The sequence below is a fragment of the Diadema setosum genome, chromosome 8 (genome assembly GCF_964275005.1).
Source record: "Diadema setosum chromosome 8, eeDiaSeto1, whole genome shotgun sequence".
NCBI classification, from domain to species: Eukaryota; Metazoa; Echinodermata; class Echinoidea; order Diadematoida; family Diadematidae; genus Diadema; species Diadema setosum.
In genome coordinates this window covers 1,705,271-1,724,477 of record NC_092692.1, presented here as the reverse complement: position 1 = coordinate 1,724,477, position 19,207 = coordinate 1,705,271, and the positions used below count along the sequence as shown (strand labels likewise).

General features: G+C 38.9%; 1 protein-coding gene across 1 annotated transcript in view; it reads left to right on the top strand.

Moving 5' to 3' along the window:
- LOC140231951 (regulatory-associated protein of mTOR-like) overlaps positions 1 to 19,207 on the top strand; it is a 59,820-nt gene that overhangs the window by 18,233 nt on the left and 22,380 nt on the right. The window contains exons 4-18 of the mRNA XM_072312098.1: positions 3,302 to 3,460; positions 4,294 to 4,440; positions 5,597 to 5,766; positions 6,317 to 6,376; positions 6,896 to 6,996; positions 7,572 to 7,716; positions 8,351 to 8,525; positions 9,025 to 9,108; positions 9,692 to 9,802; positions 10,931 to 11,005; positions 11,509 to 11,574; positions 12,209 to 12,400; positions 12,782 to 12,922; positions 14,214 to 14,385; positions 17,856 to 17,954. Of these exons, the coding sequence (XP_072168199.1) occupies positions 3,302 to 3,460; positions 4,294 to 4,440; positions 5,597 to 5,766; positions 6,317 to 6,376; positions 6,896 to 6,996; positions 7,572 to 7,716; positions 8,351 to 8,525; positions 9,025 to 9,108; positions 9,692 to 9,802; positions 10,931 to 11,005; positions 11,509 to 11,574; positions 12,209 to 12,400; positions 12,782 to 12,922; positions 14,214 to 14,385; positions 17,856 to 17,954 (1,897 nt within the window). The remainder of the gene's footprint in view (positions 1 to 3,301; positions 3,461 to 4,293; positions 4,441 to 5,596; positions 5,767 to 6,316; positions 6,377 to 6,895; positions 6,997 to 7,571; positions 7,717 to 8,350; positions 8,526 to 9,024; positions 9,109 to 9,691; positions 9,803 to 10,930; positions 11,006 to 11,508; positions 11,575 to 12,208; positions 12,401 to 12,781; positions 12,923 to 14,213; positions 14,386 to 17,855; positions 17,955 to 19,207) is intronic.

The window sequence follows — 19,207 nt, the reverse complement described above, 5'->3', positions numbered from 1 at the left end:
GAGGTTGGCCCACATGTGAGATTTATAGTTTGAATCAAATGGGGTTGAGGTTGATCAAAACGCACTGGACTTTGCATGAAGATATTGAACATACCGTCAGTGGAGAAAGATAAGGGAGTTAGGGCGCCAATACACCATACGTAGGTAATGGGAACCTTAATTCTCTTGTCCTGCTCAACTGACAAACTTCTCCTATGTGTGTGTGTGTGTGTGTGGGTTTGTGTTTTTGTGGGGGAAGGGGATCTAATAGGGACACTATGTAGATCTGGGAATCTGCATATTTCAATCTTTTTGTTTTCTGTTTGATGTGTTTTCATTCATTTTGCATGATCTTCCAAAGATTGCTAAAGCTGATATGGTACCCATTTCATCTGATTATTCTTTTCATCACATTTAAAAGCCATATTTATCAACAACAACAAAAATCCATATGAAAATGTATTCAATTAGGGCATCTACCAGTGAAAATGTCCAACCTATATTGTATAGTATTAAGAGTAACAATTTTTACAGAACATCAATACAGGCCAAGTGTTGATAGAGAATTAAGATGAATTTCGAAGTCTGCTAGGTCTTCCTTAGTCCGAATCAAATAATATTTTTTCCAGAGTTTGACTTGAGAATCACTCGTCTGTCCCGACCCAGGATGTGTAAGCACACTGCAGGATGCAGTGCGCTATTTACGATGTCATGAAAAGTAGGTTTAATAGCGTTTAGTGTTACAATGGCTGCATCATCGGTGCTTTGTTATAAGCTTGTTAGAAGTCCCATTATCAAAATTGTGAAAGTGACCTGGTTTCAATGACACATTTCAGTGCTCTGTGGTGTGGCTAGACAGTAATTGCGATCCAGTATTTGATGCTGGTGTTGTTTGTGGCATATGATACTCTATAGCTAAGTTTCTCTTAATTGACACCAATATTCTTCAAATGGTCACAAGTGTGTGCTATCTTAGCTTAAAAAACACTGCAGAATGATTTTGTTCTCATATATTGTAAAGTTGTTAATTGATGGAGAATTTCTGTTTGATCCTTTCATTTTTATTGTCAAGAAAACCTATGAATCTTGAATGTTAATTGCAAATTATAGTTTGTGTGATGAAAATGATTAATTGCAAATTATAGTTTGTGTGATGAAAATGATTAATTGCAAATTAAAGCTTATGTAATGAAAATATCTGTATGATATCAGGCTATTGTCGTAGTTAGCAGAAATGTCAATGTTTGATAGCAGTTATCTTTAAAATCGATCCATGATGTCAAGATATAATCCTGCTTTATTGACCTTATATTACCGGGGTAGCAAAACCCACATCCTGTTTTAGTTGATTTCAGTGAAATCCCAGGATGTCTATCAAGGGAGGACCCTGACCCAATTTAATTTTTTCAGTGTTACCTCAGATCCTGTACGTGACAGTCATTTAGAAGTAAAAAAAAAAAGTGTTATATACATTCTCAGGGGATCAATGGATTTTATTTGTAGTGTGACCTTAAGCTACCTGTCTGTGCGATTACTTAGATCAGTATGGATGGGATCGGTCCTGATCTTAAAGGGATGGTAGAGTTTTGGTTGACATGGGGATGGAGGTTTTTGTCTCGCCCACCGGAGGTGAAGGCGAGACTAAGGGATCCAAATGGCGTCCGTCCGTCGGCCGTCCGTCGTCCGTCCGTTGTCCGTCACAAATGTTTAAGTTTACCTGCAAGACTCTTTTGTGATGCATAACTTGGCAATTGTTACAGCTATGGCAGCCACACTTGGGTGATAGAAGCACTAGGGGTATCTTCATGTTATGGTGTTGTCGGAGGTCATGTAATGATGTCAAAGGTCATTTTAGGTCATATATTAAAGAGTATGTGCAAGACTCTCTTTTCTATGTTAAAGTTTACCTGCAAGACTCTCTTTTGACAAATAACTTCACATAAGTTGCTTGGATTACAACCTAACGTGGGTCATAGATGCACTGGGGGTACCTTCATGTTATGGTGCCGTTGGAGGTCATAGGATAAGGTCAAAGGTCATTTGAGGTCATACGTTAAAGTTTACTTGCAAGACTCTCTTATCACACGTAACTCGACATGTTGCTACAATGGCAATCAAACTTGGGTGATGGATGCACTGGGGGTGCCTTCATGTAATGGTGCCGTAAGAGGTCACATGATAAGGTCAAAGGTCATTTGATGTCATACATTTAAGTTTACTTGCAAGACTCTCTTATCACATGTAACTCAGCACATTTTGCTACAATGGCAATCAAACTTGGGTGATGGTAGATGTCTCTTGGGAAGTTGAAGGTTACCACAAGGTCAGAGGTCACAGACAGGGGTCAACGAACTTTTAGGGCCCAATGTTAAGTTTTTAGGGCGCATTTCGTTTATGGCTCATAACTTTTGATCCCTTTGTCCGTTTGTGACCAAACTTGGATGGAAGATGTCCCTTGGGGAGGTGAAGGTCGTCGCAAGGTCAAAGGTCACAGACAGGGGTCAACAAACTTTTAGGGCCCAATGTTATGTTTTTAGGGCGCGTTTTGATTGTGGCTCATAACTTTTGATCCCTATGTCCGTTTGTGACCAAACTTGGACGGTAGATGTCCCTTGGGGAGTTAAAGGTCATCACAAGGTCAAAGGTCATAAGCAGTTCAATTAACTTCTGGGAGTTATAAAAAATATTAATTCCTTGTACGCGAATGGGCGAGACACAATTTGGCACTTGCCTTGTTTATTATGATTGTTTGAGAAATGAGAACTCCCTTATGAAATACGAAAGAGCATAATTCTTAGTGGAATTCAAAGTTGTCTATTTGATAAAAACTGGTTTTGAGATGGCTGAGATATCCATAACAAAGCAATCTTAATAAAAGGTGGGACCCACCTTTTATTAGGATTGCTTTGTTTTAATTTGTTTGGTTTTCTTTTTTTGGACATCTCGGCTACTTCAAAACCAAGTTTCATCAGATAAAGTTCAAATTCCTTGTAGAATTGTACGCTTTTCAACATTTTATGAAGTGATTTCTAAGTATCTCACAAATAGTTAAAAGCTGAATTCTCACCTTCACCAATACTATACTATCCCTTTAAAGACCACCTGTCCATAAAGGCAATTTTCATTCATCATGCAAGTGCACATTTTTTTTTTTGTGGACAGTTTAAACTCTGCCTGAATATTCTAATGGTTGACTCAAAAGATGAAGCTGATAAAGTTAGCAGAATCAAAGTGTTCTCAATGAATGTTTTACTGATGTTGCTCTGAAGGCAAGGGTTTGACCACTGGTGTTTTGTTTTCTTTGTGTTTCCTGTTTGACCAGGCCCGCTACAAGCAGAGTCTTGACCCCACAGTGGACGAGGTCAAGAAGCTGTGCACGTCTCTGAGACGCAATGCCAAGGAGGAGCGGGTCCTCTTCCACTACAACGGCCACGGTGTCCCCAGACCTACCACAAATGGTGAGATCTGGGTCTTCAACAAGGTAAGAAACCCCCCACCCAAAACTTCCCTTGCTTTCCGAGAAATGAGGACAATGATGAGGAAACTTAAAGGGACTGTACAGCACTGGTTGAGGTGAGGATTCAGGTTTGTAATATTTTTGGTGAGATAATGAGAAACCTCTTATGATATATGAAAGAGCATGTAATTTTAAGAAGGATTCAACATTTATTTGATGAAAATTGGCCTTGAAATAGCAGAGATAGCCAAAAATGCGATCCTGATAAAATTGACAGGCCACGACTTTTGTTAGGATCTCTTTGATCCTTGTTTTTAGATATCTCAGTCATTTCAAACTGATTTTCATCAAATAAACTTTTGATTCCCATTAGAATTGTATGCTCTTTAACATTTCATAGAGTGGTTTCTAAATATCTCGCAAGACGTTTCAAGCTGAATCCTCACCTCAACCAGTAATGTACAGTCCCTTTAAAGGTCGTTGGTGAAAGGTCGTTGATGTCCTTTTGCAACTGTTTGATTACAGACTGATATGAGTAATGTTTCAAATTGAACTCCTTGTTTCGTTCTCCAGTGACTGTAGGAAGTACAGTCAACATGAATTTCATTAAGATAAATGATATGCAGGTGATATGTAAGTGCTGCATGGTTGTCATGTATTAGAATCCAGACTGCTCTGTGTGTGTGTGTATGTGTGTGGATTATATTCCCCACAACGCTCAACCAGGGGTTCTCACCGTTGATCAGCACACATACACAACAGGACACAACCATCTGCATCCATCTTCTGTAAACATGGCACCGTTGGCAAACATGGCTGTAATTAATGTGAGCTCAACTTATATTCCATCTGCCCAGAACTACACCCAGTACATCCCCCTGTCGGTGTATGACCTACAGACGTGGATGGGAAGCCCCTCAATATTTGTCTATGACTGCTCAAATGCGGGCCTCATCCTGGAGTCCTTTGAGCAGTTCTCACTCCAGAAGGAACAAGACAGGGAGGTGAGACTCGTGATCATGTGACACTATGCATGTCATGTGACGCTATGTATGTCACATGACCGGTAGGGATATTCCCCTGTGATTGCCTGATTACTAGAGATGCTGTTTTCTTCTTCTGCAGTGTCATGAATAGGGTTTGTTTTTCTTTAGTTTCATTTTAATATTTCTCCAGCTCCCCCCCCCCCCCCTTTTTTTTTGGTAGGTGCCAAACATGTTTTGCATAGACATCAATATCTATCATCTGAAATAAAGTGGAATTCCTTTCAAGTTCATTTTTTTAAAGCAATTCTCCCTCCATGCATGTTGTCATGAGAAATATCTTTAAGCTAAGATTCTTCAGTTTGGTTAGTAGGAGGCTGTCAACCTTACACTGATTACAGCTACAATAATGGCAATCTGTCATGAGGAGTTGATGTGGCACAGTATTGCCGAAAAAGTAGAAACAACCAAATTGAACAAAACTGAACACACACAGCAATGTTTGTGATAAAACTGGAAAGATTTCATCCTGTGATATACAATGCATTGCAGATATATTTCAAAACTGAAATGTCTCATTTGAAGTGTTGTGTTAGTTTTTTGAGTCGGAGCCAAGCAGGTGGTGATTCATGCCTGAAAATGAAACCAAGGTGCCTGATACAAAGAATCTTGACAGCTCTAATTATGCACAAATAGAAGCAATGATTGTATGCAGATTGCATTCCTGTAAATACCAGACAGGTTTTGAGTGCATAGAAGTGTCCTGATCATGACACATGTTGAATTATTGTTGCAATGCTTTTAACACTAACATGAGCACCCTTGTATTGGCATGCATGGGTACATCTTGTATTGCACTCATTATGTTAACGGTGGTAAGTGAATGCTATAAGCAAAGCCTTCTGCCATTTTCACAACACCAAAATGTGTGATGTCATAGCTATTCATTGCCATGGAAACTGGTGTTGTTCTAAACAACCTCATTCGATCCAAATATCTGTGAACACTATAGTTGCTAACCATGCTTGCACCTTGTTCCAATCCAAGCTATAACAAAAGACTTTGACATTATCACTTTGATACTTTATTGCTTGAAGTTGAAATGTTTTGATGGCACTATAGATGTTTTTTTTTAAGTGATTTTGTGTTCCTCTGTCATTTTTCCCCTCAATACCAGATGAACTCTCACCCCCTGAACAGAAATGTAGGAACCCTGCCTCCACCGGCCAGGAATTGCATCCAGCTGGCTGCTTGTGGGTCCAGTGAACTCTTGCCAATGAACCCAGAGTTACCAGCTGACCTCTTCACCTCTTGCCTCACCACACCCATCAAGATAGCACTACGATGGTGAGAGCAAGATATCATACTTGACCCCATTATGACCTCTAATAGCTTTGACCCTGTCATTAGATACCTTATTTCTTCTTTCTGTGAAGTGGAAGTATAAATGAGTGAATAGTTGTCAAAATACATCCTTTTCAAATGTATACAGAAAATAACTCTGATTAGATAATAATTTTTCTTACATCATCTTTTTGTTGGGTTCATGGATAGAAATTATTGAAGTGGTTGCCCAGTAATCCTTGTGCAAGTTTTCTTAACATTTTGTATGTCCTGCATAATTTTTTTTTTTCTTCCAGGATGTGTATACGAGCACCAATAATGGTTTCTGTAAACTTTATGATAACTTCCAAAAACAAAATGCATAACTGAAGTCCTCTCTCCAGTCTCCAAACTTATTCTTTGACAGATGCAGGAAAAATCCAAGTGTTACTTCTGATCATAATACCATTGTATTTGTTTTGTATGTTTGTTTCATTTCCATCCATTGTTTATCGCATTCGTATTTCAATCAGTACATCTTCTGTCTGTCTTTTCTGTAATCCATTTGTTGCAGGTTTTGCTTCCAGAAAAGCAGTCAGCTTGTGCCTGGAGTGACCCAAGAGCTCGTTGACAAGTAGGTTTCCTGGAACACTGCTTTCTCTTCTCTGAATGCAGTTTGTGTTTTAGTCTTGCATGTATTTCCCATTCCCACTTTTGTCCAGTACAATTAACATTTGTAACTTCTCTTGTTGAGGATTAGAAGCAAGGCTAATTTACATATTTGGCATATGTAAGGGATCAGTTTTGAAATGATTTTAAATAATGTTTCTTCCATCTTGAATACTGTTTGAATATCTTTAATATCTTGTTTCAGTCGGAAAAAAAGTGCATTTTTTACTATGACTTCATCATCAAATACATAGTAGTTATATTCACAAAAAAGTTATAGCATCTACAAACTTTTAGCTATAGACCAGGTCTTTACCAGTTGTACAGTCATGTCATGTACTACATTATGACAATTACAGAAATATGGAAAAGATTTGAACTTGTGAAAGGTGTGGTATTTTTAAATTGAAGGAATCAATGGGAAATGATAGTTAGGCGAGTTGACTATGTCTAGTTTTTGAACTTTTGACCCCTGTGTTGCTAGGATACCTGGAAGGTTAAATGACAGGAGAACACCACTTGGTGAGCTCAACTGGATCTTCACAGCCATCACAGATACCATAGCTTGGAATGTCCTCCCCAGAGGTATGCCCTGAATTCCCTGTGCACAGTTACATGCAAATATAGCAGTAGGCTCCCTTTTCTTTTCCCACCATATGTAGATCACATTCAAATGTCATTACTTATGAATGTGTGATATCAAACTCTTGAACATATCACTTGTTTTCTCACTATCTTGTACCTGTGGTAAGGAAAAAAAAAAGATATCAAATGTAGATGGTATAGAGACTGCACAAAACGATTTATCATGCCACTCATTGTAAACCAAGTTGGCTGAGCTTTGTCAAAATGGCCGTAAGTGAGTGTTGCAAATGGCACCCTCAGACAGACAGAAATCAACCTGCTTTTTCAGTTACAGCAAATACATGTTTGAGGCTTGCTATGCAAAACAAAGAATGCTACTTTCGACATTAGATTATAGTACTCCATAAAAGTCAGGTAAAATGTGATCAATATTGTAATGCAAGTCTAAAAGTTGCTCATTTTGCCCAAAGCAAGATTTAACAATGATATTGCCTGATTAGGCATGGACTTAAGTGAAAATTTGTCCTCTGATGAAGCATATATGTGTATTGTTCTGTTTTGTTTTTTCCTTGTAGATCTGTTTCAGAAGCTGTTCAGACAAGACCTGCTGGTGGCGAGTTTGTTCAGGAATTTCCTCCTTGCAGAGAGAATCATGAGAACGTATAACTGCACCCCAGTCTCAAGTCCACGACTACCTCCAACATACCAGCATACCATGTGGTAAGAAGCAGGCAGTGGATTCTTGTAGCTGCGCCCAAAATGCCAATCTTGATCCTTCTTTCAATTGTTATGCAAATTCTAAGGGTGAAATTTTTATGAAGATTCCTAAAATTCAAACACAAGGAAGAGGTGTAGATGCAGCACTATTCTTATCTTGGATTAATTCATATAAAGATGACTTATTTTTCTAGAGGTTTCATTGATGAAAAGAAAAAAAGGGGTGTCAGTCCTTTTTAGGCAGCACAGATCTAAGCATTGGATCTTTGGCTGTATGGTTTTATCATTGTCAGCTGTGTATTGGTTGTTTCACTTGGCACTGTAAGGTTGATATGAGATATGAAACAGTAGTGCATAGATTTAGTGCGTACAAAATCCACTAGGACCCCATCTATACTGAGTCAATGCCAGTCTGATGAAGCCTGCAGAAAACAGTTGGCGAAAGCTCTCCAAGGTAATATCAAACTCTGATGGTGAACTGAAGAAATTTGCATCTAATAATGATCGTAATGATTTTAGTTCTTCCATCAGACACTATTGTGAAAAAATTTTTATCTTGGAATTCATCAGCATGTGCTTCTAAATCAGAATGTCTGAGTCTGTAGTCTTTATGCTGGCTGAATTATTTCCCCACCAGGCAAGCATGGGACCTGGCAGTGGATGCCTGTCTGTCTCAGCTTCCTGCCCTGAGTGAAGGCAAGGAATACAAACATAGCCCTTTCTTTGCTGAGCAGCTGACAGCTTTCCAGGTTTGGCTGGGGATGGGGTCGGAGAGGAGAGAGCCACCGGAACAGCTTCCCATTGTGCTCCAGGTATGGAGACTACCTGTCAAGGGTTACACCCAGTACCCCCTATTCCTTTCCCACATCCAATATCCAAACCCTTTTAACCCCACCCTCTCACTTAGCCTCTAATTCACAGACTCCTTATCCCTACTCACACAGTCTTGCATTTGCAGACCTCTTATTACCTTCTATTTACATGCCTTTTAACCCCTCCCCCCCCCCCCCATTTACAAATCAACTATGATTTACCATGTAGTCGACAATATTGTCATGAGCTGAGAAATCTTGCATTCAGTGTAATCCAAAACTGTTGATGTGTTACTTGCAGAAAAAGTAAGACATTCCTGATGTCATCTCTCCAAAATTGCCAATACCAAGTATTTATCAAGTATTTCAGTCAATCAAAGTTTTTGATGGCTGTGTATAATCTATTCTTCATAATTTTATGTCGTTGTGCCATGAACATTTGAATGGAATCTGCCTGTAGATATCCATCCAATTTTCTTTTTGTCTTGCCTTGTGACAGGTGCTTCTGAGTCAAGTGCATAGGTCCCGAGCTTTGGACCTCCTGGGAAGGTTTCTGGACCTCGGGCCATGGGCAGTCAGTCTGGTGAGTATGGAACTTGACCGGCCTGCACATTGTTGTAACATGCAAATGACGAGGTGTTGAGCTATGATCTGCAGACAGTCCATATGTCTAGAAAGTTGTTGGGTTAGGCTTACCAGTATCCATTGGGGTTTCTAAATCACATGACCAGGTGATGTAGTGATCCGCAGGTTCTGTTTAGTGACTCACCTAGAAGGCTACCTGCCACCAATAAGGATCTTAACACCCTGCATGTAATGTGGTTTAGAACCAAAAGTATCATCAAAGAAGAGTTTCGAGCCATTTCGAGCGAGAGAATTACTCTTGTATCAAATTTGTGGAGTTAATACCCTTCTGGTACTCAACTCACAACATGGAATCAAACTTCCTGATGACTGTTGTTGGATTTTGCATTTTCACAAATAAAGAAATTAATTTGATCTTTTGAAATGGAGAAGACATTGTAAGGATTGGAATGCACCTGTGATGAAATGTTTATCTGTGACGACAAGGATCATAATTGGAGAGATTCAGGAAAGTTAACACACTCAAGATGAGTATGTTGATATTGAGTTTGAAATACTTGATTATTTTCTCTGCTTTGCAGGCGCTCTCTGTAGGTATCTTCCCGTATGTCCTGAAGCTCCTTCAGAGCTCCGCCAGAGAGCTGAGGCCTCTTCTAGTCTTCATCTGGGCCAAGATTCTTGCTGTAGACAGGGTGAGTGCACAGCTTGCAACAATTGAAATATATGGAGCTACACTGTAGTAGAAGGGCTCTGCCTGTCATATCAGTGGTTTGCCTACAACATCTTAGCAAAAAACAAACACACAAACAAACAAGACAAAGCAAAAAAATAACCAGGACAAGATTCTTGCGTCTAATTGTTGTATTTGAAACCTTCAGAAGATGCATTTTTCTTTCTCTAATGTGAGTGTATGTGTAAATATTTTAATCTCTTGGAGACCATCAGGATGCCTGATGCATACATTATTTTATGCTTTCCTTTTAATTACTTCCATGACTAGTTTACACCAATTGTTACTATTCAGCAGGTTCACAATTTTCATAGATTTCTTTTTGAGAGTGCCCATTATTTTAGTGTCATTCAAAGCTTAAAAACCTCATGGAATTTAGCTTCAAGAGACATTATCACTGTAATGCCCTATAAAGCCCTTTTTACACTTGTGTTTCTTAACCCCGTACTTTCTCTGACCCAGGACTATCGTTAGTCCCGTACCAATTTTTTCAGCTTTTTACACTCGCCAATGAATCCCGTACTAAGCTCTTGTCCAGGGCTAAGGAGAAAATTGACCTTTTTACACTCGTATTTCTTAGTCCCGTATTTCCAAACCACATGAATATTTCAGATTACGCTGTGCACTACACACGTACACGCACGCACCGGCAGCACTTGATTTCCTCGTTTCTGATTGGTCAGTGGGGGTCGGACTTCGTCTCAAAGTCGTTAGCCCCGGATTATTTGTTTGTTCTGTTTACACTCGCTTGCTTGGCACCACAATTGTGGTGCTAGCACCGCAATTGCGGTGCTAACCCTTCTATTTTGCAGGGCCAGATAGTACGGGACTATCGGTGGGGCTAGTCCACTTTGGTAAAAACAAGTGTAAACAGAAAGTGGGCTAAGGAAAGTCCGGTACCAATGGTGGGGCTAAGGCCCCCCCTTAGCTCCACCGTTGGTACGGTACTAAGCAAAAATTTGCAAATGTAAAAAGCCCTTTAGTGTATTGTATTGCTTGGATCATGTATCAACATTGTACAGCAGCTTAGTGTTTGGGTAATGATTGATTGTTATAGCCTTGTTTGATGTTTCTTGTTTCTCTCTCACAGTCATGTAATGCTGACCTGGTGAAGGATACTGGCCACAAGTACTTCCTGTCTGTCCTGGCGGATCCTTACATGGTGGTAGGTATCATACGTAGAAACTCCAACTTTGCCGCTTTAAGAGGAAAATCTTCCTCTTTTAGGCTATTTTTGCAAATCTCCCTCCCTCCTGCTTGAGTTTGAATTTCTCACACTCTAGCTGTGTATCTCCCGCTTCAGATTTGTTTTTTTTTTCTGCTTTTTAATAAGCTTTATTCAAATGGAATGATTGATATGATTGGAATTTGATATATAGCAGTTCGTGACTGAGTCAAAAGAAGAAGACCTATGTGTGAATGAAAAGAGAGAGAACTACAAAGTCTTGCGTGTGATTTGTAAAGCAAGAATACAATGTCATGTAAGTAATCCATATAATCATGGATGAAATATAGTGTGTAATGTGACTGATAGTTCTATTCAATTTCAAGGTTTTTTCATATATTTTTCAAAAGTTTATTCAGATTTAGTTATACGAAGCCATCCTGGTGTAATTTGGGTTACTAAAGACATATTTGTTCGTGTATTTCTTTTCTCCATCTCATCAGGCTGAGCATCGGACTATGGCTGCCTTTGTGCTGGCGATGATTGTAGAAGACTATCCGAATGGCCAGGTAAATGAAGGCATGTTTTTTAGACCTCCCCACCCCTACCATGAGCCCCAAATGGTTTGACAGAAAACTGCTGGTAATTCCTGTCCCGAAACGATTGAATGTGGTGCAGTGGACTGGAGAAGTTTGGAAATGGTAAATGTAATTTGTGGTTTTGTACGTTTTGGGGTGTTTTTTTTTTTATGTGAGACGTGAGTGTACTTGTTGAGTCAAACATACAGCTGGGTTGCAGAATTAGAATTCCCCCTTGTATTTTTTGAAATGTGGCATATTTTGCCTTGATGCTGGCTAACATTGTGTTTATGTGAAACTTCACTGTTTTCTTGTGTAACTGTTTGTGTAGGGTTGTATGGATAGATACTCAACCTTTTGAATTTACCAATGCTGTATTGACAATATCCAACTTGTAAGGTATGGCTATTGTCTTTGCATATTGGAAAAAGACATATTAAAACTAATGTAGCAGACACAAAGAAAATGAACTTAAGCTTCATGGTATATGGCCATATGAGTATTAACATACACTCATTCACACATAATCTGTTTACTCTTTCTGTCTCTATTGATATTTTATATTCTCTTTCTATTCCTTGTTCTGTCTGTCTGTCTATCTGTCTGTCTGTCTGTCCCCCCTTAGGAAGCCGCCTTCCAAGGCAATGTGATCGCCATCTGCTTGGAGCAGCTGAATGACCCCCACCCCCTGCTACGCCAGTGGCTGGCCCTCTGCATAGCCAGGGTGTGGACTAACTACAATGCAGCCCGTTGGTGTGGTGTCCGAGACAGTGCCCATGAAAAGCTCTACAAGCTACTCAATGACCCCATCCCAGAGGTAGATTTTGATTGGAGGACAGATATTCTTATGTATTGAGCAAGTGTTAAAGTTTAAATTTTTGTCTGGTGAAACCTCTCCTTTAATTTTGTGTGGAACAATAATGTTTGTAAACTTCTGTGGGTCCTGCAGCTCAGTTTGCCCCACTGTCCTTTCCTCGAGCTTGGGATTTGCCTGAGAAGTGTTACATTGTGACAGATTAAACCCTAACCTTATCGTTCTGAAAAGTTGTATGGATTCACTTATCCATGAGAGCTTGTTGATATATCATTATCCCGCATGCTGTGGTGGGAAGTTTGTCATGTAAGATGTCTGAGCAGTTTGTTCACCTTTGTTGTAATGCAGCTCTTTGAATAAAATTTTCCAATGGTCAAACTGCAGGTAAGAGCAGCAGCCACCATAGCCCTGGGGACATTCATTGGCAATGGGTCAGACAAGACTGACCATGCGATGACCATCAATCATAACGTTGGAGCCACCCTACTGTCAGCTGCAAGTGATGGGAGTGTCATCGTCAGAAAGGTTTGTGTGCTGACTAGTATCTCCAAAAAAGAATGAAACCCAAATGTATGTCATATTATGCAATATTATTAGTTCACATCAGTAAAATTTTGAGGAAAATGGAGCAATCCTTTCAAAAGTTAGGGATTTCTAAAGTTATGGTTCTTCCATCGTTGGATGAGAAGACTACAAGGGCTTGTGATGTCACTGCAACATAATGATATAAACAAAATATAAAGAGAATTCAAGATATTTACACTTTTGTAACACAATGAAAGAGTATTTGACTTATCTTTTTCAGAAAGCAAGGGGAATAATATTACCCCTAAAATATGTCAGTAGCAAGTCGAGGGAATATGTACTTTATATAAAACTGAAATTTTCTGGAATTCTCTTTGTATTTACTTTATATCATCTGTCCATGTGTTATGTCACAAACTGTTGTAGTCTTCTCATCCAGTGATGGCGGAACCAAAACTTTGAAAATTCCCTACTTCCTAATTCCTGAATTCTAAATAGCTTAATCTAATTTTCCTCAAAACTTCACTGATGTGTTCTACCATTAATGGTGCATTCTTTCAATCCGCGTATATGTTTGGGTTTCATTCTCCTTTCATGAAATAAATAATGAAATAAAATTGTATCCTAGCTATAACACGTGTGGCTTTCCCTTGTCAGGCTCTTGTACCTTTAAAGGCTGCCGCACATTGCACTACCTTCCGACTGTCGGTTTGACATCACCAAACGCCCAAGTGTCGGGTCGTAGAACTAGGTCACACAACCTGATGGTTTTGGCATGTTGAATTTTTTCAAGTAGTTGTGCATTTATAACTAGCTAACTGCGCGTGCTGTGTGCTAAAGCGCCCGGGAGGCAGTTTCAGGTCCTAAGGTCAGGTTGAATAGTGTGCCAGGTCGCATGACCTTGTCTCATGGTTGGAAGGTTGTGTGACCTCAGGTCGTAGTGTGCAGGGGGCTCAAAGTAAGAATCAGAAAGCATGGCTGTTTAGATGGATATATAGGTAACTAGCTGGCAAGTAGGGATATTTCTTGAGAATCATAATGCCATGATGCTGACTTATGTTGGCGATATGCCCTTGTTTGTGATCAATCAACATGGATTGACAGTTGCTCCATCTTATGTCATGTAAACAATAATGTCCTTGTGTATACTTTTCTTCAATGCTCCTTTATTACTTTCTGTCCTTTTCTTTGCTCACCATGTACTCTTGAGTAGCATTATGACTGATGAAAAATCTCCAACCACTTCCAAGAGAGGTATAAATGCATTACTCATCTTCACTGTCCCATCCAGGAACTGGTGGTGGCGCTATACCAGCTGATCAAGCAATCTGAGGCACAGTTTGCCGCCATTGCTCGGCAGATGATCGAGGAGGAGCAGAGCTCGGACGAGAACCGGGCACCGCTGGGTGCTGCTGTCACGTCTGGTGGGTGGCTTGTGGTCCATGACTCACTCAGACCAAATGGTACAGAGATCTCGTTCATGATTTAGCACCGAATAGAAACACTGACACCACCACCACCACCATCACCAAAAAAGAAAAAAAATATAGTTTTCAGCTCAGCGCCAACTTCACACAGCCCCTCCAATCAATAGTGCATAGCCGAGTATTCATATATGTTTTGTTTTGCCAACTTTTGTTCCTTTTGTTTTGAGCCAACTTATTTGATCTGTGATTAGAAATACCACAGATTAGTTGTATTTTTTTGTTTTGTTTTGATTTTGTTAAGTGCCATATTTGTGTCGTAGATTTGATTATTTGTAGATTTTATGTTAGTCAAATATTTGCTAAAATCATTGTACCAACTTATTAGTTTTATAGAATTCTTGACACATGCATTATTTTAGAACTTGCAAATAGCACTTTATGTTGATTTTGCGGTAAAAAGGAAACAAAAAGGAATGGCATTTTGCATAGTTTAAGGCATTGTTTACCATTTGCATAAGAAATTAAAACCCAGATTCAATGCTTCAAAATAGTTCTAAAATGTGAGTTAGGGATAGAAACAACCAATGTAAAAATTTGAGTCAGTATAATTGATGTTAAGTATTGTTAAATATACAAAATGTGAACAATAGTAACTGTTATAATAAGAATGTTTCTACACTAAATCATCTACAATTATGGTTAGTGAGAAAATAGTGATATCTCCGTGTAATTTAGACTTTATTGCGAATTTTTTACGTGGTAGGATGTTTTATGATGAAACTGACCTACACATATGCATCAAATGTGATATCTTGAACATTTTTATAATCACTGCTCCCAATGGTATAGAGTACCTACAAAGCCTGCCAGGGTAGAACTAGATATTTCTTCAGTTTTATATCTCACAGATTCAAGTCTTCTTTCTTTTTTGATAAATTTCATAGAAGTCTTCTCTGGATAAACAGCAAATATGATATTGCTGTTTTCTGGTAAAATGCACAGTTCTTTCAATACATCACTCTATTCAACAACTACTGATGAATAACTATGGGCTAAATTTTAAAAAATGGGAGGTGGTAACCGTGTGGCTTTCTAAAATATCAAGTAGTAAGGGGGATTGTGTGATGAGAGTGATATTTTCTCAAATAGTTAGATTATATATTAAATATTTCATATATATGAAAGAGAGACAGGGGAGAGAGATAGAGGGAATATGGAAATATGTGCATTACATTTGAAATCTTTTCTTTGAAGTCAGCTATTCTCTATTACAGGGAATATGTGACTACTATGTTGGTTGTGTGGGTTTTTTGTCTTTTTTTTTTTTGCCTGTTTAGCATGCAATGACTGACATTAAATCTGTGTGAAAAAATATATGCATCAGGATATGGGTAAGCATGCCAACTAAAGCATGAACAAGGAGCTCTTTTACTTGAAAGGGAGTCGTGAATGATTAGTCATAATTGTAGTTTGTGTTTGCATGACATATTTATCTATCTATTCTTGAAGGGCTGTAGCTGGTGTTACAAAACAGTCACAGCGTATTGTCATACAACTATATGTGAACTTGATGCTGTGGAAGTGTATTTGCAGTATTTATAAAATCGTGTTAGAAAAATTGCAAAGAGAGCATACATTAATTGCAAAAAGAGGGGGGAAAATGCCTTTTAGGCAGTCACTGAAGTAAACCCAAGGAACCCAGAGTATCATGGGTGGACCAATCATTCTGCAGTAGGTATGGTACTGTATACACTGTTACTTTCGCTTACAGATATTTTCACGAATGAGGAGGTCACAGACATTTTCGCGAGATGTTGTTTTTGCGAATTTATGCAGGGGCCTTCATAAACGCAATACTACAGTGTACCTTTAGCGTATGGTGACATTTTCGCGTGTTGGTTGATAAATTCGCGGTCCAACTGTGATTCGCAAAATTCATGAAAATTAAACTCGCACGAAAATAACAGCTCATACAGTAGATTGTGTGAGAAGCAGGTAAGTCAGTTATATTGTAAGCCTAGAGTGCAGTAGATAGTGATGTGTATTCCATGGCTGTCTGTGTATGTACAAGTTTGAATACTAAATGCCAACCTGCAGTATATTGACCTATATTCTCTTAATGTGCAACACATTACCAAGGAAATGTATACCAGTACTGCATTTTAGTGTGGTGTGTCAATAACACCTTCATTCCTAACAAGCAGATTTATTTGTGATGCCATTGTAGGGCTTTAATGATAGTAGGGTAGCATAGAACATTGTGTGTAATGGTGTGCCTTTGAAATATCATGCTAGTGCCAAGGACTGAACTGAGCTTTCACTCAAGTTACAAACTTTGCTTCCATTTGCATAAGGTTTTTTCTACTAAAGGAGTATGAACCCAGAAAGTTCTTGGGTTTTCATAAGGACATATTGCTCTTTTTCCGTATTCACTTTTGCCTTTCAGTAATGAAGTGTGCATTGTGCAATTTGTCTGAATTGTCACTGTACATGATGTCGTGGGATGATTTTTCAAAAGACCTTTGCAAATGTGAAATGATCTGATCTGATAACGGCAGCATTTTTCAGTTTTCTTGGTCTTTTTAGTTTCATCTTTCTCCCTCTCCTCATGGAAAGATTGCCATCTTTCTCTGCTTCAATTTCCCGTATCATTACCACTTTTGTAGTTTCTCTTTTTATTTTTATTCATTTTCCCAAAATTTTGTTTCAGAATGAATGAAATCATGTCCCAAGTTGATGATAGTGATCGTGCCCTCACTGTTTTCAGTTTCTCGGAACATGGGTTTACTGTTAAGGTGTATGTGCCAGTAATACTGGCAATATGGCGAGGACTGTAGGGTTAGCTGTAAAGTGGGAGTAAGGAAAGTTTTGTAGGCCGTAGATGGGTGATGACTCTAGAGTTATTCTGTCTGATATCTTCAAAGACTGACTAGTAGAAGAATCTTAGGTCAGAGTATGATTATTGGAAGGTTCTTTGGGTGAGCTTCGAGCAAACATCTGGGATAAATTAACTTCAGTCTGAATCTTGCTTGATTGACTCGTACTTAGTGCCTAACGCCATTTCAGTGTCAAATTTTCCTTCAAAAAATAAGAAAAATCGGTCTTGATTAGGATGAATGTGAAAAGACAGTAATATTCTCCAGGTTATGATGTTATATCAAAGGGGACTATTTGTGACTTGGATCCATTCTGAAAAGATATAAAGCAATTAAAAAAAAAAGCAAAAAAAAAAACTTAATCCTGAAAAAGATGATCTCTTTTTATCGTGGGTGTTTTCATAGGAACTTTCTGGAGAAACACACATAGCAGTTTGCAGGCCCAGCACAAAAATCATATTCACGAATGAAGTCTACTTGCTTAGTTGGGACTGGTTGATTTTGACCCCAGTATGTGTGCTTTAAGTTAATAAAGAGTACATGAAATGGAAGGTCACTTGACATGGATCCTTGTGAAAGTTAGTTGGCCAAAATTTATGTTAAAAGGGCTCTCCCTCCCCCCACTTCCAGACCATCTACGTCGGGCCTCTGTAGCCGTAATGAGCGTGAGGAAGGCCACGTCGGTCCTCCCCCGTACCTCCAGCGGGAACAACCTTCAGCACCTGAATGGTATCGCTGCCCATTTCTCACATTCTGATTTCAGATGCTTATAATTTTTTCCTTCCTCCCATCTCACCATACCTCTCTCTGTTTGTCCGTCCGTCTGTCTGTCTGTTTGTATCTCTCTGTTTCTCTCTCTCACACATGCACATAGACAGACAAACAGACATACATACACCCATCTCGTACCATTCATGGATGCTTCTCTATTTTCAGGCCATTGTCATGGACCGGTGCCAAAGGCCGTCTGCTAATAATTTATCCAACCATCCCATGCACGAGCATTTCTCTTTCTAGCTCCACCCAGATCATGGCATGAGATCTCTGATTGATCCATGTTGACGTAACCATACCAAGCTGAAATGATGTGATTTTAGTTCACAGGTCTAAGGACAACTGAATCAAGTGTATTATTTTCGAATGACAACTTACAAAACAGGCAGTGGAATTCACACAAATTTGGTATAGGCAAACCATACCACAAAATGATAATACACCTTGCGTTGTGAGATTGACCAGCAAATCCAACTTAAACCTGGGAGAAACTTGAACATCGCTTTTTGAGAGTTTACTGTCTAAACAACAAATATATCTTTTACATCTCCTCCCTTATTTTCCTATGTATATTCACAATATTTAAATCTGTTGTTTCCCTACTTTGTGTTCATTAATGTTTTAATGTATTATCCCTATTTGTCATTCAGTTTTAGCTGGTTTATTTCTATCAGTGACTTTTGTTTATATGTTGTTGGGTTGTTTGTTTTTTGTTTTGTTTTTTGTAATAGAAGACAATGATTATTTAATGTAATACCAGAACCTGGGTGAAACTTCTTTCATGTTAGAGGCTGTCACCCGAGTATCATAGAACTCTGATGGAGTGAGCTAGAAGTTTGTTGAAACACTTTCAGATCACTCTCAGAAGCTCTTGACTATATTGAACACAAAAGATCTCCAGAAAACCTCCAAGAACTCGCTTCAATCTCAAGGCACATGTGAAAATGAAGTCATTTGTATTATGATTCTGGGTGCAATTCAAAATTTGGATGCTGTGGATAAATTATTTTATGCAGTCCTCCGCACTGTCAAGCTTGCTGTAGCTTAGAAAGGGGGGGGGGGGAAATGATCTGATTATAAGGTCTATGAATTCTGGTTTTTGACATCACAAGTGCCAGAAATTTATGTGCCAGTATGCAGTGTGAAGTTTCTATTGGGCATTAATTTGGGGTATGTGTATGATAATGCCCTTGAAAGAAATGTTGATA